Source organism: Alosa sapidissima, chromosome 1 (assembly GCF_018492685.1).
Source record: "Alosa sapidissima isolate fAloSap1 chromosome 1, fAloSap1.pri, whole genome shotgun sequence".
Lineage (NCBI taxonomy): Eukaryota > Metazoa > Chordata > Actinopteri > Clupeiformes > Clupeidae > Alosa > Alosa sapidissima.
The window spans coordinates 14,046,334-14,068,701 of NC_055957.1; the positions used below are offsets into that span (position 1 = coordinate 14,046,334).

The window sequence follows — 22,368 nt, forward strand, 5'->3', positions numbered from 1 at the left end:
GCAGATGCTTGCAGTGTAATTTTACCCTGTTTTGAGTAAGGAATGATCTTCTTGTGGTCGGAGGGGGGTGCAGGGAAGGGGCTGAAAGGGTTGTCTGCAGTAAGAGTAGTAAACAGATAATTATGGAGATTGTGGCTGACATGGAAACTGATTTACACACCACCACCCGGGCTGAAACTCTGAAAGTTTGGTCCTTTTTTTTGGGGTTCCTTTGGTTGCTTCAGTGGTGCTTCATAGGCTCCCTCAACAAATCCCTCACAAACATCCATTATGACAGGTGGATATTTTTTTTTTATGGTTACCTCACCTATATTGCCACATTACAGCAGTTTTCTTTTTTTTTTATCATAGATGTTTAAACAGGCATTAGTGTTCAAGTTCATTAGTAGGCCTATTCCAGATCATTTGTGTCCGCAGCCATATGCAAGACCTTGTGTTAAACTCTTACAAAGCCAATGTTTCAACTGTTATAATAGCTAATTTTTTTTACATTTCAACATTTTCAAGACTGTATACATTATTCACATAATAATAGCTGTTGCTGTGAATGATGTGAAATAACTGTACAATTAAGCTTTAAATAATGCCCTTTGTCATTTACCAAAATGAAATCCTACAAATTATGAGGTTTAAAAAAGGATGTAATGCATAAGCCTGGGCTTAGCCTGCATGTCCACCCAGCCCAAAGACACTGATATGAGCCTGGTGCAAGGGGTCCTTAAAATACAGCCCCCATCCTGCAGGTCCAAGTATGCTATTTGAGGAGGTGGCCCGGACATCAAGCTTTGGCACCACTACAGTAACTGTTTATGCAGCTGTTCCATGTCTAGCATCCGTGTTAAATCATGCGTACATGGCTGCGCTGACTAGAGAAGAAATATCCTTTACACAATACATTGTTTATTAGTCATGCTTCATAATGTATTTAACCATAATTATTCTCATGTGGAACTTAGTCTTCCACCAAAGTTAGCTGGGAACTGTTCACTGTGTTCTAAATACATTCTGGCAGTAGGGTTTCGTATCTGACACTAGCAAGCCAGATAACGTTAGCGAATAAGATACAACCTTTAGATGTGTTTTAGGATTTACCGTAACTTGGTTTACCATTAACTCTGCACTACAGATGTTCTGGCCTGTTGGCAACCCATGAGCCGTTGAGGTTAATTGATTTTTTTTTCTTATTAAGAAATAAAATAATAGCCTGGCAACCTTCTGCTCAGTTAGTCAGAAAAGTGTTACTTTAGTAAGAAAAGTTCAGATGATTCCTAGTTTATGTATTTTTTATGTACATGTAGTCGTCTATTTTAGATGGCCTACAGTAAAGTTAAAAAGTTATACGTTTCAAATCGGACTATGATTATGTGTATGATGCCAATGTCCTAAGGCTGTCTACCTCTCAACACGCCACCAGCATGCATGTTGTTACTCAGAGCAGAAAAGCCCATTGTTATGACTAGTCAACCACAAAGACTTGTCTGTGAATTACCTCTGATGTGGTTCCTTGAAGACTAGAATGTGTGACCAGCGTTGTGAGTATGTCTGGTCTTTTGTGTGGTATACTGAATGCCAGTGCCCCGAAGCATCCCTTTCATGCTGTCTCAACCTTTTGCGAGAAGGTTTCTTCAAGAGAGCTTGTGTTAAACTCTGCTATGCATTGTATTGCCTTTGTGGCTAATTATTGGCAATGTTACTGGTACCAGTCCCTTGCTCATTGACCTGTGACAAACATTTTAAGTTGCAGAAACCCATCAGTCGTCAACCATGAAATATTTCCCAGCTAACCTCTCCACTCCCCTGAGTTCTTGCTTAACCCTCACCTCCCTCTTAAGGCCAGCAAGTGAACCATACATCATGGCCACTCCTCTGGAATTCCAGTGGTACTGTAAGGCCTTCATAAAATAGGAGACATCCTATTAGGATAGGAGACATCTCTCAGATTGACTTGTGCTTTTTCAAATATGAAGCTTCTCTGTTAGCTTCAAGATAAATGCGAGTTGATCATGAATAGTGGCCATTGAGACCAGAGGTTGACTATTTGCCATTTGTTGTGCTGTGTGGACATGCTTTGTGTCAATATCAGCTAGTGTAAAAAGAGCAGGTGGTTTAGCATAGCTGCAGGGGGGGGATCCTTCACAGACAGACAGGCAGGAACACACAGTGCTATCTGACCTGGCCGGTTGTCCCACTTACTTCCTCTGTCTCTGAACTAAATCCTTGGGTGGTCTCTTATGGGCCTGTTTTACTGCCTGTTTTGTCGTTACTTTTCCCACATTGTAACATCTATTTGTAAGAGAGGTGTAGGATGGGTAGCCAAATAGGGTCATTAAATAGTCTTGTGTTTGGCAACCCACACAAGTCAAGCCTTGATGAGGGTGGTACAATACTCGTAGCTGAAAATATTAGAGTTACGGTTGACTATGAGTCATGTTGGAATGACATGTTCTTTCCTTAGTGTTTAATGTTTATTAATGCTTTATGTGGCCTGCTTTATTTTGATCATTTAAGATTTGAGTTGTGTACCAATCAGTTGGACAGTGAACAGTACCTCACTTCAGCTGGATTCCACATTTCTTCATACCTGCAAAGTGAGAGTGTTGTTAGTTCTTGCGCCACATTCTGTCTCTTCATAAGTGAGAGTGGTGTTAGTTCTTTTGTCACATTCTTGAAACAGTCTTTCAAACCTTTGACCTCTCTGATTTGCCAGTCATTGGAAATCAATTTGCCATTGATTTCCAGTCATTTCATGTTCTTCCCCAGGGGGGAATGCCTCAAGCACAGTGTTTCCCAACTCGGCACATTGTCACATCGCACATCTCTGGGCTTGTTTACGCTTTCTTGAGTAACGACTTTGGGGCCCTGGACATTAAGCTCAATCATTATCCTCCCACCCCACTCCCCAGATCTCTATCCCACCCCCTGTCCTACATGCAGTCTGTAGTCTCATACCCCACAGGGCTCCCCCCAAACATCCCCCATTGAGCAACACCCACTGCACCTACCCCACTGTTGACTTCTCTCCCCTGTGTACACATATAAGTATAGTGCCAGTTAAATAAAGAACCAATAGCATTACGAATTGTGTTTTGGTGTTTTCCTGAGACCATTTGAATATGCATATAGCATATAGGAGTTTGGGCAGCTGTGGCCTACTGGTTAGCACTTTGGACCTGTAACCAGAGGGTTGCAGGTTTGAACCCCGACCAGTAGGCACGGCTGAAGTGCCCTTGAGCAAGGCACCTAACCCCTCACTGCTCCCCGAGCGCCGCTGTTGATGCAGGCAGCTCACTGTGCCGGGATTAGTGTGTGCTTCACCTCACTGTGTGTACACTGTGTGTTTCACTAATTCATGGATTGGGATAAATGCAGAGACCAAATTTCCCTCACGGGATCAAAAGAGTATATATAAATAAAAGCATTAATCTTAGGAAGATCAGAGTGTCAGAGTTGATCTCTCTCAGAACTTCTGGGTGTCTAGGCAGGGCAGGGCCTTGTTTGCTTCTCTCACTTGGTGGTGTGGTCCACAGGACGTCTGCTTCATGTTGAGGCCTTGTGTGTGTGTGAATTTTAAAGCCCTGCCTGGATGGCCACTCCGCTGTTTATCTTTACACAAGGCAGGGGTCAGATGGCCTGATAGGCCATACACAAACGTGAGTCTGTGTCTCTGTGTGAATGCCTGTGTGTGTATGCCTCCATAGGCCTTATCTGTTTAATGACAGACTCTGAGTTCCCAACAAGCACTTAAGTCCCCTGCAGACTTGCTGAACTTCCTTTAATGCCTTCACTGTAATTAGTGGGGCATGTATCACAGAGGTACTGTATCCAGCTCTGCTTGAGGTGGTTGGTACAGGCATAGGCCAAATCTTCAACCTAAATAGTTAAGAGCTTAACTTGGCCAGTAATGCGTAACTAGCGCTGGGTGTCAGTGACTGTTCTATGGCTGGCAGACATACAAATTGGTAACGTGACTTCGACGAGTCGGGAGGTTTGGCTGGGAAAGGCGTTCTTGTGGAGACACTCCAGCTGGAGGCGGAACTGCACCACTTAGAGTTAGAAGGGGGGAGGGACCTGCTCTCATTTTTCAAAATCTTCTTCCCACTTCAAATTCTTTTAGACCTCATTTGACAGACTGTCAGCCCGTGATGGTTCGTAAGCAGCCATCAGCCTCCAGTCTCTCTCTTTCTCTCTCTTTTTCTTTCTCTCTCTCTCTCTGCATCTCTCTCTTTATCTATCTATCTATCTATCTATCTATCTATCTATCTCTCTCTCTCTCTCTCTCTGACGACAAGCCTCAGTGCATTCCTTACATTCCTCCATTGTAATGCCCCCCGCCCCACACACACACACACACACACACACAGACACTAAATAAATCTCTCAATTTGCTTTGAATTTCATATGTGTCAGGTTTTTATAAAATGTCACCTCCTGAATTCCCCGCAGACACACACACACACTCTTGGTGCAGTGTGCTTTTGGCAGTACCTGTTTAATCAGAGGTGAGTGACTCACTCTCAGACATGTTTTTAGGAGGCATCAGCCTTGCTTGGCTGCCTTGTCAGGCACGTCTGTTGCTTGGAGGCTGTATTTTAACTGGCTAATGAGAAAAGGTGAAAAGACACCATGCCAAACCGTCGTGCCAAATATGGGTTCGCTCTAATTGGCCATAAAAACGCTTATGAGAATGTACTATGCAAGCAGTTTAACTGTGATTTGTGTCTGTGTCTGTTGAAAAGCAACGAAATCAATTGGACAGCGACAAAGTGGATTTCTTAATTAGTAATACATCACTAGTTGACTTGTATTAATTCTCACAGACTGTTTGGATCGGTTTACAGTTCATCAGCCTAAAGTAAACCAAGGCGAAGTGCACGATTGCAAGAAACATTTGGTTCATGGTATTCCTTCCGCACCACCTGATGTCTCGGTATGCTCTCCCTGTCAGCTTGCTGTGGGAGTGAGTGGTCAAACAGATGTTCTTTATATCTCCCAGAAGACACTGGGGCAGATGGTGAAAAACTGTACTGTAGGGGTGGAGGGGGGGAGTGAAAAATGGTCATACCCATTACCCACACGTTAAAAAGTCAAAGCCAGCATTGTTCATCCCCCTAGGGAGGAATGTGATGAAGTCATGGGAGGAAATTTTAATTGGGCAGCAGCTTTGGGTCGAGGCCTTCCCCTGGGCATTAAACCCCCCCCAGCCTCCCCTACTGCTCCATCCCTTGTCCCACGGCACCCCCTAATCCCCCGCTTTCCTGGGTGACTCCTCTGTCAGTCCCAAGGCCAAAAGGAAGGAACAGTGAGGAAGGAATGCAGCTTGAGGCCCTAAGCAAGTTGCTTCAGCCTATGCACAGCTCTGTGAAAAGGGAAACATGGACATACCTTAAAGAGTTGCAACAGTAGAGCAGAGTACAAGTGTCTCCGAATAGCCATTTTCTGAGCAGATAACAGGTCTAAAATGGTCTTGTCCTTTTGGAGTTTACGTTGAGAAACTTCATGTTGATCACAGAAGAAATATATTTTTTCGTTTTAATGACTTTGTTGTCACCAAAGTAATGCAAATCCCGTACGTCTCTTCACTTTTCCTCTCCCGGAAGGCATAACTTCGTGCTTCACATTTGTGTTTAATTAAGATGAGCTATTCTTGGAACGGCAAAGAATAATGCAGCCACATTGCCAGCAGTGTGGCGGGGGGTGGCCTGGGCGGTAAATAAATGGGGCTCGTCACCTGTGTGCGTACTTAATGACAGAGCTGGGAAGTGGAGGATTCCTGGGGAGAGAGGCCATAGGGTGGGGGGTGGGGGTTGGGGGTGATATGGGGCTGGAGGGGGACTCAGGACGGAGCCTGAGAGAAGTTCTCGCGGGAGAGACAGACACACCACAGATCTTGCGCCTGATCAGAATGGGTGCCCTCAGGTCCCTAAAACCTGTTGGTTTCTCACCTCTTCCCAAAGGAGTACAGCTAACAGTCTGCTGACGGTATATTTGGCCATCATCCAAATGTTTGAGTCCAAATGTTTAGTGTTTTGTTTTATTATTTGTAAAGGACTCGAAACCAATTTATTGGTGTTAAGAACTTCCCATTTTCTGAACTGGGTTTGTTTAATGTATACCTGTATGTTAATATTTTTACATGTCAAAGATGTCACCCTAAGGCTGGACCTTGTTTATCCTCAGGTAACTGAGATAAAGATAAACTCAAAGGTTGCAGAAAAGTGTAAATTCAACTAATAGCTAACAGTAAAATCTGCTGCCTGTTTTTTCATGCTCTGGAATGTCAGTTTTCAAAGGAATTTAAAAGTCAAAGTACTGGACCTCACCTTCAAACTGTGGCCTGAATTCCTTTCTCAGTCTCCCGTGCTACTTCGGCACTTTGTAATGAGGACACGCGTCTTGGCGCAGTCCATCAATAGTTAGTCCTCCTGCAACTTCACAAGAAAAGCTTATGCTTTGTTCCATTTATTTAGAAATGATTTAGAACTGAATTTATTTATTTAAATTATTATTTATTTAGAAATTCTGAACTTTTGTCCAACTCACATTTCAGCCATCAAAAATAAAGGTACAATTTGTTTTCCTAGCGTCTGTTGCACACACCATTTTTGCACAAATTGTAGTTATGGTCAAACCGCCATAAGCTGTCATCCATTTTGGTGTGGAGGGGACCACATCTTTTTTAGAGGCACCTTTATAAATATTTTGGAAATGGAAGGAATTTTATTAAAGCGCTGTCTGGGAAATGGCCTCGGTGCCACACTGACGGTTCCCTACACCTTGTTCTCATGTTTGTCGTTTAAGGTCCTTTTAAGAGCTGCAAAATCCTTTAATCAGTGACTGGTAGCAGTGTCGAAGTGGAACACAATGGACACCGTAATCTGGCAATGAACATGTCAGAGGGAGTTTATCAGTCAGGTCACACATAAAAAGGCTCAAGGACAAGCCTGTCTCTGTTGACTGATCAGGGGGCCTCACTCACACTTCAAATCCTCAGGGTGGACATGTGGGCGGTAGCCTCCCTCTTGGCCGAGTCCTAATCAGTTTTGTTCTCAAGGCTGTTTCCTCTCGTTCTCTTTCTTTCTCTCTTTTTCTTTTTCTCTCTCTCTCTCTCTCCCTCCCTCCATGTTTTTTTCTTCGGCCTCTCTCTCTCTCTCTCTCTCTCTCTCTCTCTCTCTCTCTCTCTCTCTCCATGTTTTTTTCTTCGGCCCTCTCTCCCTCTCCTCTGTCTCCTTCTCTCTCTCTCTCTCTCTCTCTCTCTCTCTCTCTCTCTCTCTCTCTCTCCTCTCCTCTGTCTCCTTCTCCCTCTCTCCTTCACTTCTCTCAGCAAAGAACGGCCCGCTTCTGGAGAGAAATGAGTACAGGCTGTTTTACTCTCCCGTTCACTCAACATATTGAGAATGATGGGGATTGTTTTGATGAAGAGTAGTCTGAGTGGCTGCCACTGCTCTCTCTGTAGCTCACAAATGATCATTTTTCCTTGAAGGAGACACTCGTCGAGGCCACCGTGATTCGCTCTGAAGTGATGAGGGGTAACAAGAGACCAGAAATGTACATCTGAAACCCCTTGTATGAAACGTCTCCAAATGCCTTCACTCGACAGCTCTTTCTCCCTCCCTTGTTTAAAGCACCAGGCGGAGATGGGGTTGGTTTGAAAGACCCTGTGTTTATGGTAACCACACATGCCCTGGCATGCAGCGCGAACACACAACTTGGGTTCCATAATGACCAGTTAAGCTGAGAACTCACCCACAATGTGGTGCTTAGGTGGGAAACATTTGGTTGAAATAGGGACATGTATGGATTCTCCCGTTACCTCAAACATATATTTTGTATTGAAAGACTAGGCAATCAAAAGAGATGATTTAAAAAAAGGCCCCTCTAGAGCCACCCTGAGCTGGAGAATAGTGAAGGTGGATTGGAGTTGGAAGTGTTAAGCAGGTCTGGACACTCCCAGCTTCTCTCCCTCTCCTGCAGTGCCCCTCTCATTAGCTGACCCTTTGTTCCTTTTCTTGCCCACTGTCTGCCGACGTCCCTCTGGCTTTTGTAGTCTCCCTTCTTCACTCGCCCCTCGCTTGTCTGTCTTCAGTCTGTCTTTTGCCTTCCCTACCATTCTTTGAAGTTACCTCCATCTCTCTATCTCTCTATCTCTCTCTCTCTCTCTCTCTCTCTCTCTCTTTCTCTTCACTCTCCTACTTCTCTCTTTCTTTCTCCCTCTCTTCCTCTGGCTGCCCCCCACCCCCACTGGCGTCACAGTGCTGTATGGAAATGCATTCCAGCCAGTTTACCCCTCCCCCACTGTCACCCCCCACTCTTTTCTTGTCCTGTTCTTCAGAGAGTGCCTGAAGTTGGCAGGTGCTCAACTGTGGTCACACACACACACACACACACCACACACACACACACGCGTGCGCACGCACACACACACACACACACACAGGATCACACTTTAGGGAATCCTTGTCTCAAATGCGGTTGAATTACAGAGGGCAGGCGTGGTGCCGTATGTGCACCAGTGTGTCGTTTTAGCCAACAACACAACAACCTGACTTTAAAGTTTTGATAAGAAATCTCTGTGGGAGGTTTTGGCAAATGTGAAGGGTTTTTGTATGTTAAGTACTATATTCATGTTAAAAAAAATGGATTGCAGTCACTGTACTGAGTGAATGCAGCCTAAATATGATGTGTATATTTAATTCACTGCATCAAGACAGAAACTTTTACTCAAATGTGCCTTCTGTGTGAGTAGTCGCTCTCATCATTTGGACAGTCCATTCAGCTTTTTGTGACATGAATTGGTAAATTCTTTGTCTCATAAATGGTGGTGGATTGTTCTGGAAGGAGTGACGGAATTCCTTTTGGCTGTGTGCTCTGGGGCTGCCCAGGACTTGAAGGCTAAAGCCATGGATTTACGATCCTTCATGGGGCTCAAAACAGACCCACTCTCAATTGACTTCTCTGAGTTTTCACAATGGGCTTTAAATTGAAAATAAATTGGCATCAACAGTTTGGAAGCTTTTTTTTTTCCCTTCCACCCTTTCCCACCCTCTCAACCCGAGAGACTGTCTGGATTATCTACCTCAACTTCCAACTGTGAATGTTCTCATGTGGTAAAACTGTGATGTTATTGAAGGAAACTCCTGCTGCTCTGGTCTCATACAGCTGTTGTCCTCTTCTGCTACGCCGTAGCCTACAAAGCTCCCAAACCCCCACCCTTACAAATCTGCGCTTGTCGCAATTGGGTTAAGTTCTCACAGCGGTCTTACATGTGGCCTGAGTGAATTTGGTCATTTACAGTGAACTGCAGATGCCTCTCTGGAGAAGATGCCGTGAGACCAGGCTGATGTAATTGCAAGCCGGGTTCTCATGGTCTGTTCCATGTACAACTTTGTTGGTCTTCAGGACACCTGTGGCGGCTTTTCTCACAGCTGCAGGAACATGACTGCATCGCTTCCCATACTTTAGCTAACCCGACTCTGAGGTCACTCGGTTGACCCAAAGGACATTGTTCTGGGCGCATACAGGATGTCCAATGCTCTTGCTGGATGACCAGACGGCGAAGACAGTCAGAAATCCCCCAGCTGATGCGTTTTGGCAGTGTGGCATTCCCTTTCGCATTGCATCACTCACCATACTGCTGAAGTATGTCCCCATAGGCTATAGATACTGAAGCAGTTTCAAGTCCTCCACCAATTCCTCCAACAACTCTTGCACAATCCCCGCCCCCCCCCACCCCCCAATCTCACAAAGTCGATGTCCAGTGACTACATTGCAGTTCCAATATGTGCCCTCCACTCTCTGACCGAGTCCCATGTTATTTTTTTCTCCAGCCTTTTAAAGTGGAGTAAGGATCCCATGACTGCCGTGCCTCAGAGGTGGCCCAGTGTTTCCACTGGCCCCTGACCCATGGCTCCGTGCTGTCACTAGCACAGGCGCAGACATGGCATTGAACTCGTGATGCTCCACTGAGCACCTGTATTCAGCACTTCAAGTGCTCTTTGTGTGCTCTCCCTCAGAGCTTCACCATGTTCCAGCCATGAAGGGACTGTGTGTGTTTGTGTGTGTGTGTGCCCTGCTCTCCTCATCATCGTGCCAACAGATGCTGTTTGTCTTGTTTTGTGAGGATGCGGGGGTGGCCACTGAAATGAAATATCAATGACAGAGTCTGTTCCCAAAGGATAGCCCTCCAGTAGACAGAAACCCTCTGCCTTTGGCAAGCACACATTCCAACTGAAGCCTCTTCAGCTGGTTAGTGTAACACTTTATTTTAGCGAGCCATTTGAATGGTTGGTGTTGACCTTCAGGTACTGCTAACTGAACTAGCCAAGAGTATGGAGTAGTCTAGCAGTTTCCCAGTGATGTCATCATTGTTATCACTTGTAATTGCAGAGGGTTGTCTGTGCAGCAAACAGGATTTAGAAGGTGTGACCCAGTCGAATTAAGTGTGCCGTGAAATTGCTTGGTTAAAAGAAAGTGCTTATGAACACCTGTGGAGTTGAATTCACAACCCTCCATCTGCCCCTGTTCTGTTCTTCTACATCATCAGTAAAGAAAACACTTTCATGTTATATTTGTCCCATCCTGTGGTTCGACTAAAATCGTTTGTCTGTCCCGTGGTATGTGCACACTCTGTGTATCATGCTCCGTGCACAGCATTGTCCTCCACACCCCAGTCTACAGACAGACGTTGACTCACAAGCTAAACAAGGTGACGGCATATCCATCTCAGCCTGCTTTAAAAGATAGTGGTGGTTGCGCACACATTTAGTAATCATAGACTTGATTTTTTTTTTCTGTTTTAGATGCAGTCATTTGGAACTTGGCATTACTATTTTGCTCTTCTTAAGTGTTTATGTTGCACTGCAGCCAACAGTCATGGTCTTCCAAACAGAAAACTGTCTGAAGTAGTGTCCCTTAACACAAAACCTTCACTGTATGTGTTTTCTGTCTTTTTTTTTTTCTGTTCACGTAGGAACAGGTCTCTCTGACCTCCTTGTTCTGAGACACCGTTTGAGATATATATTTTGCGTGACATGACGGTGAACTCACATTTTAGGGCCATGTGTAATCTCCCTACCTCCTGCTGTCTGAATTAGCTTGAGGCTAAAGCCATTACCGTCTGGAAAGAAGAATACAAAATATTTTTGGATTGTTTGAAGCCCCTTTTCTTTAAGCAGATTTAATAAGCTCATCAGATTTGTTTGCCTTTGATTTGGACCTTCACTCAAGCATGCTGTTTGCTCTGTCTCTGGGTTGAAATCTACCCACACCCTGTTGTAAAAAATTCTCTTCCTTTAGTTGAACTTTGACCTTGACGGCTAGATGTTTCAGGCTCTTGAGAGCCTGGCAAGTTCACTACCATGGCAACAACAAACCCCACACAGAAAAGCTTGTTTGGAGGCAACAAACTTTGCACAGCAAATCACTCACTTTGCTAAGACTGTTTGGTGTCTAACTAGCCTACAAGCTTAGACCGTAGCTAACCATAGGGCTTCAGTTTGTCTATGTTATCTGAACTTAACCGTAACTGTGGGCTCTGCTCACAATGGGGCCACTTTAGCTTTTCTCCTGATCTGTTTAGAGAAGAAATTCTTTGCTTAAGCAAACAACTGTCCCCTTGTCGCCCCGTTGAAAGATGGTGTCATTTTCTTTTCACAAAATATATGACGTGTCTTGGTAAGATTTCCCGGGGCCTATGCAGATATGGTCTGCTGTTCCTGTCCCCCCCTCTCCAAGCACACCTAGCCTGCTCAGGCTTGCAAAATATGTTTGGACAAGCACAGTATTCTTACTGCAGGACCGTGGAAAACCTTGAGAAACTCATGTCTTAGTGGCAAAACGATTCGCTCTTCACATCTGCAGTTATTCCCTTACACCACTAGGGCCACCCCACCCACCTCAGAGAAAAATACAGCAGTTGATCCTTTTTTTTATATATATATATATATATATATATATATATATATATATATATATATATATATATATATATATATATATATATATATATATATATATATATATATATATATATATATATAATATATATATATATATATATATATATATATATATATATACACACATTTTATTGTAGGCTATGTTAAAAATGTGTTTGTTCTCTATTGTTGCAACATTGTTCATGCCGTGGGTGGGCTGGGGTTAGTACTTAGAAACCAATTAAGAGGGATTTATGTGGGGATTGAGCAAAATGTTAATGCTATAAATCTTGAAGTGATTTCTGGCATCTCGTGTTGACATGCCTCCCAGTCATGTCCTGTCTAGTGAGCTTCCTCCCTCACCCTTTCCTCTGTGTAATCTTTACTGCATGCACAAGTTAGTATGGTTTACAAAGGTGTGCAAATGCATGTCCATCTGATCTTATATACCACCCTATATGTGCGTCCCGATTTTATCTCGCATATGCCTCAGCCTCCTCTTATCCCACAACATACTGTACCAGGGTCACAGAAAGTTTGCGTCTTATTATCTGGAAGGTCTCTGCTATTTTCATATATTTCATAACAGGACATCCTTTGACTAGGTCCTGCCAAAAGTTATGTCACCATACTATTTCTGTATTAAATGGTGCCTTGTCATGCTAATGAACTCACATATAAAATGTCCTTTTAGATATATCACATGTCTATGTGGAAAGCATGGTGTGACTGAGCTCCATGGCTCAGTGGAGGGAACTCCTCTTTGCCTTGTGCAGCATTTCCGAAAGCCAGGATTCATTGACTTACTCTCTGTGCGGTCCTCTGCATCAGCAAGCTTAGTAAAAGTTCTGATGAAACTTGCTGTTCCCCAGCATCGTCTGTGCATGTGCATTGTCTCATCTGATATTTTGTGTCTCCAGGCAAGTCCTTTGACATCACCTATGTGCGCCTCAAGTTCCACACCAGCCGCCCGGAGAGCTTCGCCATCTACAAGCGCACCAGTGAGGATGGGCCATGGGTCCCATACCAGTACTACAGCGGCTCCTGCCAGAAGACCTACAGCAAGATGAACCGCGGCTTCATCCGCACCGGCGAGGACGAGCAGCAGGCCCTCTGCACAGACGAGTTCAGCGACATCTCCCCCCTCACCGGAGGAAACGTGGCCTTCTCCACGCTCGAGGGACGCCCCAGTGCATACAACTTCGATAACAGCCCCACCCTGCAGGTAAATAACAAAATACAAATTCTAAGAATTAGACCACCTAACACCCAACATCTTTCCACTGCCTCTCCCTCCCTCCCTCCCCTCCTGTCTGGCTCTCTAGTGTTTGCATGTTTGGTGAATTCTTGGCAGCGTTTTCCACTCTCTACATGTGCCTTGTCCAAGCGTGCTGTCAGACTGGAGCTGAATTTACAGCTTCGAGATGGTGATGGACATACCTTGGACAGAGATTCTGCACATGCAGGTGGACGCCGTGACCTGTCTCCAGATGTGTCGCACCATGTGTTTCCCATAGTGCAGTTTTTCTCAGCTGACTTGCCAGAACCGACGCAAATGATTTAAGCCTGTGGGGAACTGTAGCATAGGAATGCGGCGGCATTTCAGCAAATGAACAGTGCAAGTGTTTCAGACCTGTGAAATGAAATGGTCCGTGATTATTAATTATTCGTGGAAATGTCATGACAGATAAACCGTCGTAGTCATTCATTTGAGTTTTGCATTTGTCCATACTAGTGTTATTAGAAGTTAACAAAAAAAAATACTTGTTACTGGTGTACTCCTAAGCATGCTCTCTAAGGCAGCCAGTGCACAGTACAGTATGGTTTAAATGCTCTGTTTTGGTTGATGGGGGAGTTAAGGGATTTACATTTAAGCGGTGGGTGGAAGGACGAGAGGTCGGCTGGGTGGTGGAGTGAGACGGAGGCTGGTCTCCTGTTGCACCGGTCACGGCGCACAGGAAAGCCGGGTCGGACGGGGGGGGGGGGGTTGGAGTCGAACGAATCGCTGAGGGGCGCGTGTGAGGTGTGAGGGGGAAGTTGAGGCAGGCCAGGTGGTCCGGAGCGCAGGAGGAGCTGGACTCTGCCAAGAGTTGCAACATGTTGCTTGGTGACGCCCCCAGATTTCCCACTCCGGCACTGATTGTGTTTGGCAGCAGCGACCAGATGCACAGCTGGGGACACGTGCTGTGCTATGCTGCGCTGCTCTGTCCTGTGTGTGTGTGTGTGTGCGCGCTGCTCCTCTGTTTGCTCGAGCACAGGCGCCAGCAAACGTGAGCGAGTATTCCTGTGCGAACGGGGAAATCGGACATTAACAGGGAGAGCGTGATGGTGGTTATACCATTAGACATCCACTTGTGTTGTACAGTTTGGAATGGGCCTGAGAGGATTGTGTCCATCTGGAATGTCCTAAAGCTTCCAGGGGAAAATGGACCTGGTATGCTGCTGTTCTGTGCTCAGCTGAAATCTACTAAACGACTCTCCCCATGGCATAATGTAAAAACACTCCCCTAACGGATATAGTTTGTGGCACGTAAAATCCCCAGTGCAGGGTTTGAATTCACTTGGGACCTCACTTGTGGTTTTGTAGTTTGTCCAGTTTTTAGGCTTGTGTGTATCTTGGAACAGGCTTTGTCCGTGTACTAGTACGTAGGAGTAGGAAACGGACATATCATCTCAGTTGACTCGTTCCCACCGCATTCAGTGCAGTGTGTTTTGTTGGCCATCTCTGTGTGTTCCCTTTTTTCCTGCCAGCATGTCGTCTGCCTGTCACAGTTGGCAGGCCCCAGACTTTGTCCTCGTGGTCTTCCCCTTCTCCGACATGAATATATCCGGACTTTTTGTTCTGTGTAACGCTCTACCTCCACCAAACGGACAGATTTAGCCCTGCTACCAGATACTTCCATATTAGACTTTACTCATGTGGCATAACGCTATTTATACCGAAAGCCCAGACCTCTTTTTTTAGGAATGGATACCTTTTCTTTGGCGTCATATGGCTGTAATGCCTGCGCCATAATGGCGGCATTAGTTGAGTGAAGACAGGGCGCTTTGCCCAGAATTGCTCTGCTCTAAATTCTTAGTGTAAGAGAGACTGTTCAGAAGTGGTGTCGTTGAGACTGAGCTCTTACAGTTGACTCTGAACCTTGGCCTAGGACACGAGAATCACTAGTTCACTCCAGCCACGTCCTAATTGTAGTAACCACGAGGACGTTGTTTGCTCAGCTATCTGCTGCTTAACTCTGTATTTTGACAGAGTTCGATCTCTTGAGGGCCCAGGATGCCCTCATGCCCGGTGATAAACGAGATGGTGAAGTGTGTGATTGTGTGTGTATGGCACATGCTAACACTCAGCTGGTGTGTGTCTTGGAGTGTGTATGTGTGTGTTGTGGGAGACTTGACAGCTGGAGGGCACAGCCCAGAGGTGCGGGCCCCTTATCCTCGGCCTGCTTTTCTTCGGAAGCGTCCCTCCTGCGTCTCTCCCACACACGCGCACACACACACACACACACACACACACACACACACACACACACACACACACACACACACACACACACACACACACACACACACACACACACACACTCTCACACACACTGTCCCGTCAACACCCAACACTGACACCGTCAATATCTCTCTCTGTCTATCTCTCTTCTTATGTCTTTGTATCAGTCTATCTCTTGTTTTTTTTTCTGGCTTGTTTTGCTGCTTTTCTTCTCTTCCTCGTTCTCTCTTTCTCTCTTCCTCTTTCTCTGCCTCTTTCACTCTTTTTCTTTTTATGCCTGTCTCTCTTTAGCCCAGACGATCGGTTCTTTCCTAGATGCTCTCCGTAATTCTCTGAAAGGGCCCTTCTTTCATAACATTTATCTCCTGGGTATATACAGTTTTATTTTTTGCAGTGGCTCTAAAAAGATTACATTTTTTGTGTATGGCAGTAGAGACCTTGGTAGCTGGTTTCGGTTGAGCGGAGTGGCCAGTGTGAGGTGGTTGAGGATTGCAGGGGTGGTGGTGGTGGTGGTGGTGGTGGTGTTGCTGCCCAAATGGGCCCTGAATCACCACCGCCTGCCTGCCACAGAGAAGGTGTCAGAATGACTCAGTTACTCAGCAGCCGGAGTTCACACTGTGCCGCAGTGTTGGGACCAGTCTGCTGGCAACAAGTGAAAGATTCTAAAAGTAGCAGGCGTGCTTGTTTTGGTTTTGTTTACTGGCATTTCTGTAGCTACCTCAGCATGTATGAAATGCTCTTCAGAACCGCAGGTATTGAGTACTCTTTCACAATGTTCTCCATCTTTTTCCCGATTAAAATACCTGCTGTGCATGTTCATGTTTCCATGTGTTTATTTTTTTCAGGAGACATAAAATATCATTTTGTTCCTCCTAGTTTATTGTGACCTTATCAAAGCATGGGCCCGCTTTCCTCATAACTCTGCAGGCTAGAGCTACCCCCACGTGATGCTAATAAGTTTGGTTTAGATTAGTGGGCGGTATTTATTTTCTTTAAACAGCTGCAGAGAGAGACCAGATGGAGTTGAGCTACCCTTTGTCAAAGTCTAGCCTCTCGTTTACCCCAGTAAAAAACTCCCAAAGACACAGAATGTTTAAACAAACTTATCCTCTTGTTAACCTGTCACATTCATTTTTTTTTCTCCTGCTGTATCAGTACATTTAGAGATTGGGCAACTGTTTAAATTCCCTTTGTCCAAGTGGGTTTGAGGGTTATTGTGCATTTCTCATTTTCCCGTCTGGTAATCTCCACAGGAATGGGTGACCGCCACAGACATCCGGGTGACCCTGAACAGGCTCAACACGTTCGGAGACGAGGTGTTCAATGACCCCAAGGTCCTCAAGTCCTACTACTACGCCATCTCGGACTTTGCCGTGGGCGGAAGGTGAGTCGCCGTCCCTCTCTGGTGTCCCACTTCACATCCACCAGTGCAGCTGCTCCCATGATGGCGTCTGGTAATGAGAATTGCCAGCGGATTACTGGAGCAGACGGTGTCTGATTGCCAGAAGAAAAAAAAAAAACCTTGCTTCAAACACTCCCGCTCCAGGTCCTGTTTTCCTGTCAAAAATACACACGGCACATTGCAGTTCACCGCCACTTTGGAGCTGTCATGAAAAGCAAGGGCCAGGTTCATTAGTCACAGGGCCTGTTGGTTTAGGCCACATTCACTGTGTGCAGACAGGGGCTGGGCCTGGACCTGGATGGACGGAGGGGTGGACACACGGATGGGTGGGTGTGGGCGGCCCGGGTGGATGACACTTCATGTCTCCCTCACCCCAGCGATGTGAGCTGGCGGTTCGGTGGCGCATGTTAACCGTGGAGTCGGCCACTGGCGAGTCTCCACCCCCTGGCGCAGTCTGCCCTGTGGGCCTGTGCATGTGTGATGACTGTGTACAGTGAGTGTTGTTGTGGGGAGGGATATGTGGGGCTGAGCCCTGCCAATGGGGGAGCTGGCCGTTCCACTGAGCTCTGCTCTACGCCACGTCTCTCCACCTTAATCTGTTTGAAATGTGGAGCAGATTTCCATTACACAGCCCACATTCCCAGCATTCCTGCCTGGGAGTGCTGGATTACAGAGCGCGGAGGAAGCGGAATGGGCCGGGGCTGGTCTAGAACGGCTTGTGATGAGCGATGACCAGACGAGCAGCGGTCCACCTGCCGGCTCTCACGCCCTCAGGCCCACTGCCCTGCAGACACGGAAGAGCACTGGAGGTAGAGCAGTGAAGTGCAAGTGCACTTTAGAACTTGGGTGTCTGTGCTTACTCAAAACCCTTTCACCTTAAAACGCATGGAGGGAGAGCGCGAACGGGGTAGGAAGTATGAAAGACGAAGTGTAGGAGAACGAGGTGGGAGAGAGAGCACAACACCAGACAGGAAGGTGGAGTGAGAGACAGAGAGTGAGGGCATTGAAGGGTAATGGAAACAAAGGGGTATAGAAGGAGATAAACACAAGCTTGGTTGTAAGGAAACTTTGATACAAGCACCGGAGGGATCTTATCGAGCAGAGGTGTGGAGTTTTTGTTGCGTTGTCTTGTGTAGCCGTATAGGATCCATCAGTTTTTCCAGGCTGTGCTGCCAAGGCACACCTGAGACAATACGGACGAGGCCACGGCGGAACCACGCAAGTCCTCTCTTGTTCAGAGGGGCCCCTGTCAAAGTGTCTACACCGGAGAATGTTCCCTCAACCCCTCTTTCTCTCTCTCACACTCACACACACACGCGCACACACACACGCACACACACAAACACACACACACACATACGCACGCACACACACACACACACACACACACACCACACACACACACACACACACACACACACACACACACACACAAACACAAACAAACACACACATACAGAGCAGGAGACGGCAGGACAAACAGGGCATTGTGCGGGCTGTCAGCCTGTTGCCGTGATTGGGGAACGGTTTGTGACGAGCGGTAAATTTGGTTCAGTAATCTGAAGGCGCACGGCCAGCACACACTGAATGGCGTCTAGTTAGCGCTTTTCTCTTTTTTTTTCACTCTATTTTAATTTGCCCTGAATACTGATGGTGAAATGTGTGAAATGAAGTATGGAATGTGGATTAGTATTATTGTCTCTGTGTTTAAAGTTTAGTCTGAGAATTCAAGATCTGGCTAGCTCTTTATGTTCTCAAATATAGATCTGCTCAGGCTCGTATGGCTGTGATGGACTAATATTTACGCTTGTGGACCTATGAATGGCTGACCGTACATTTTATCTCGCTCACACGTCCATTTTATTTGGCCCTCACGTTTTCATACTGGTGTCGCTATGAGGTTGGACTGCATGAAGAATGTACTTCCTCTTCATATTGGTCGACAGAAACTCGGTGACCTTGATCACCTGGGTGTGTCAACAACCTGAGATAGGTTATACACACACACACACACACAGTATTATTTGCTTTCTTGGTGGAGATTTGTCCGCCTTTTAGGAATGTATGTGCTGACAGGTTTATAAACACCTGGCCAGTGGAGCACAAACTGACAAAACCCCACGAGAAACATCCATCACAAGCATACAGCATTCTGTGAAACACCCGTGACTGCAATGGTTTAGAAACTCAGCCAATCGCACATAAGCATGCTTGGCCCATGAACGGCTCTCCCACTCCTGTAACTAACTATGCTGTACTATGTCCCTCATCTCATTTCCAGGTGCAAGTGCAATGGCCATGCCAGCGAGTGTGAGAAGACTGCGTACAGCAGCAAGCTGGTGTGCAACTGCAAGCACAACACAGAAGGAGATGACTGCCAAAGATGCCAGCCCTTCTACAATGACCGCCCCTGGAGGAGAGGAACGGCCGAGAACCCCAACGAGTGCTTGCGTAAGTCCCCGTCTACCCCACCCTACTCTGACCTGCTGCAGGCCTCCAAGAACCCCCCCCCCCCCCACACACACACACACACACACACACACACACACACACACACACACACACACACACCAACTCTTAAGCACAGAATGTCACTCCTAGCTCCGAGTTGCGTGTGCAGCCCCACATTCCTCCCACAGCCACACTGTTCAGCTCTGTTGACGCCCTCCCCGCCCCCAGTGGAAGATGGGTGTACCAGAAACCGAACCCTCTGTGCGGCCCTCAGTCTCATCCCTCTTTTAGTGGCCCGACTGTGGGAGCGTAGGCTCCGCTGGCCGAGAGGGCTTCATCCCTGTTCCTTTTGGGCGACACCACTTCCTGGAAAGGCATGACTAATCAGCCCATCAGATACAAGACTGTGGAAAACATATACACCCCCCCCCCCCCCCCACACACACACACACACACACACACACACACACACACACACACACACACACACACACACACACACAGAGTTCTCACAACCCTGCAGTACTGGGAGCTTGTGCTCTCGTATTTCACCGTTTCATTCCCTTAACTCGGCGCCTGCCAAAATATTTTTCCAGAAGCTGCCCTACCATAACGTCTGATGCGTAGGAGGCATCTGTGTGTGCTCTGTCATATTCCCCTGATGATCCTAGTTTCCCAGTAACTGTTTAGCAACTACTTCTTACGTCTGAAATGGTGTGCAGTTGTCTTGGCCAACCTCGTTCCTGGAACCTCTCCACAGCCCTGTGCGATTGTAATGTTCCCATCAACTCTTGTGTAACAGTTGGATCGGTCATCTGTCATCACTTATGTTTTTATTTCTCGTTGTTTTTCTCGCTCTCGCTCTCTCTCTCTCTCTCTCTCTCTCTCTCTCTCTCTCTCTCTCTCTCTCTCTCTCTCTCTCTCTCTCTCTCTCTCTCTCTCTCTCTCTCAGCTTGTAACTGCAATGGCAAGAGTTCCGAGTGCTACTTCGACTCGGAGCTGTACCGCGCCACCGGCCACGGAGGCCACTGCCGCAACTGCGCCGACAACTTCGACGGGCCCAACTGCGAGCGCTGCCTGGACAATTACTACCGGGAGGCAACTGGCAGCCGGTGCCTGCAGTGCGGCTGTAACTCCGTGGGTGAGTGGCCCTCCACTGTCCCCGCCACACCACACTACACCACCATAGCACTGTACCACACCACACCACACCACACCACCATAGCACTGCACCACACCACCATAGCACTGCACCACACCACACCACACCACACCACCATAGCACTGCACCACACCACCATAGCACTGCACCACACCACACCACACCACCGCACCACACCACACCACACCACACCACCATAGCACTGCACCACACCACACCACACCACACCACACCACCATAGCACTGCACCACACCACACCACACCACCATAGCACTGCACCACACCACACCACACCACCATAGCACTGCACCACACCACACCACACCACCATAGCACTGCACCACACCACACCACACCACCATAGCACTGCACCACACCACCATAGCACTGCACCACACCACCATAGCACTGCACCACACCACACCACCATAGCACTGCACCACACCACACCACACCACCATAGCACTGCACCACACCACACCACACCACCATAGCACTGCACCACACCACACCACCATAGCACTGCACCACACCACACCACACCACCATAGCACTGCACCCCCGCCCCTCTCCTATCATGGTCACAAATCCCTCACACTTTCCCTCGAGTGGCACGGCCGTCGGCGTTGCTTTTTTTGGTTCTCTGGACGTGTCTGTACTTGTGAAGCACTATAAATGGTCGCTCTTAATCCGATTTCTTTCCCTCTGTGTTTTTCTCTCTCTCTCATTCTCCCCCCTCCCTCTACAGGTTCGCTGAGCACCCAGTGTGACCCCACAGGGCGCTGCAGCTGCAAGCCAGGGGTGATGGGGGATAAGTGCGACCGCTGCCAGCCGGGATTCCACACCCTGACCGAGGCAGGCTGCAGGTACGGCCACTTCTGTCTAGCGGGGACTGTCTGGATAGACAGCGAGGACTGACACCGTTGCATGGCAACAGCAGCAAGCCGTAGCAACACAATCAGTGGACAACTTGCAGTGAACTATTTCATCTAGAAGCAGCATAGCTTGAAACTATTTTTTTGAAGCATTGTAGCTCTAACTGTTTCATCCTGAGCGCTTGCAGCTTAAGTTGTATTTGAGCATTGCAGCTTAAAGTGATTTATTTTTAAGCTCTGTAGCTTAAGGCATTTCATCTGTAAGTGCTTTGGCTGAACGCTTTACAGCTCTCAATGTAGTTAGCTAACTGTAGCCTGTTCCACAGAAGCGCAGAGGCATAGTACATTACTAAATGTAAGGTTACTGTGTTTTTGTAAAGTCATTTTTATTGTTACCCTTAGCAATGTAGCTTGAATGTTAATCTTCATTTCGTAAGATTTTGAATGAAAGCTCTTTAAAGGAGATGAAAATTGTATATCCACATGTTCTTTTGATATGAAATGAAAAAGCTTTGGCATACATGCCTAGTGGGTTTGCCTTGAACACAAGGTTATGATGTTTTTTTTCCCCCATAGTTTTTTTAACTAAAAGCTATTTGAACCTGCTTGATCTCTTAAGAAAAAGAGAATGACTGTGTATATGTTACAAAAGGCCAACTTAAAAGTTCACAAATTCCACAAAATTACATTTGTCTTATACCTCTTAAGATTTGACAATGGTATTTTAGTTTAAACTATATATTGTATGAATGCATATTACCGTACTGTATTATCATCCATGTGGTAGGCTTCATTTCACTGTTGGAAAAATAAATGTTTATTAAATGTTTCAGTCATACCATTGCTACAGCATCCATGATATTGACCTAAACCCTCTATACAGGACACCCCCAGTATTCGAAGAACACAAAACTCAGTGCAACTCACAGAACTTCTGTGGTATCTTCTTTACATTTGTCTGCGATGAGGTATTTAAAGAGCTGTTAGTCAGCGGGTGTGAATTTCTCCAATGTTAACCATCCTGCCGCCCCCCTCTCTG

At 46.6% G+C, this 22,368-nt stretch overlaps 1 protein-coding gene and 1 long non-coding RNA gene across 2 annotated transcripts in view; one reads left to right on the top strand and one right to left on the bottom strand.

The window, feature by feature from the left end:
* The window catches only part of lamc1 (laminin, gamma 1), a 50,363-nt gene that overhangs the window by 14,435 nt on the left and 13,560 nt on the right, over positions 1–22,368 (top strand). The window contains exons 2-6 of the mRNA XM_042104020.1: positions 12,854–13,158; positions 16,692–16,822; positions 19,122–19,291; positions 20,244–20,432; positions 21,203–21,320. Of these exons, the coding sequence (XP_041959954.1) occupies positions 12,854–13,158; positions 16,692–16,822; positions 19,122–19,291; positions 20,244–20,432; positions 21,203–21,320 (913 nt within the window). The remainder of the gene's footprint in view (positions 1–12,853; positions 13,159–16,691; positions 16,823–19,121; positions 19,292–20,243; positions 20,433–21,202; positions 21,321–22,368) is intronic.
* Positions 13,070–22,366, bottom strand: LOC121718845. Its single transcript, XR_006034041.1, has 4 exons — positions 22,257–22,366; positions 22,090–22,127; positions 13,374–13,566; positions 13,070–13,152 (listed from the first exon to the last, which is right to left on the bottom strand). It is a non-coding gene; the product is annotated as an uncharacterized LOC121718845 (long non-coding RNA).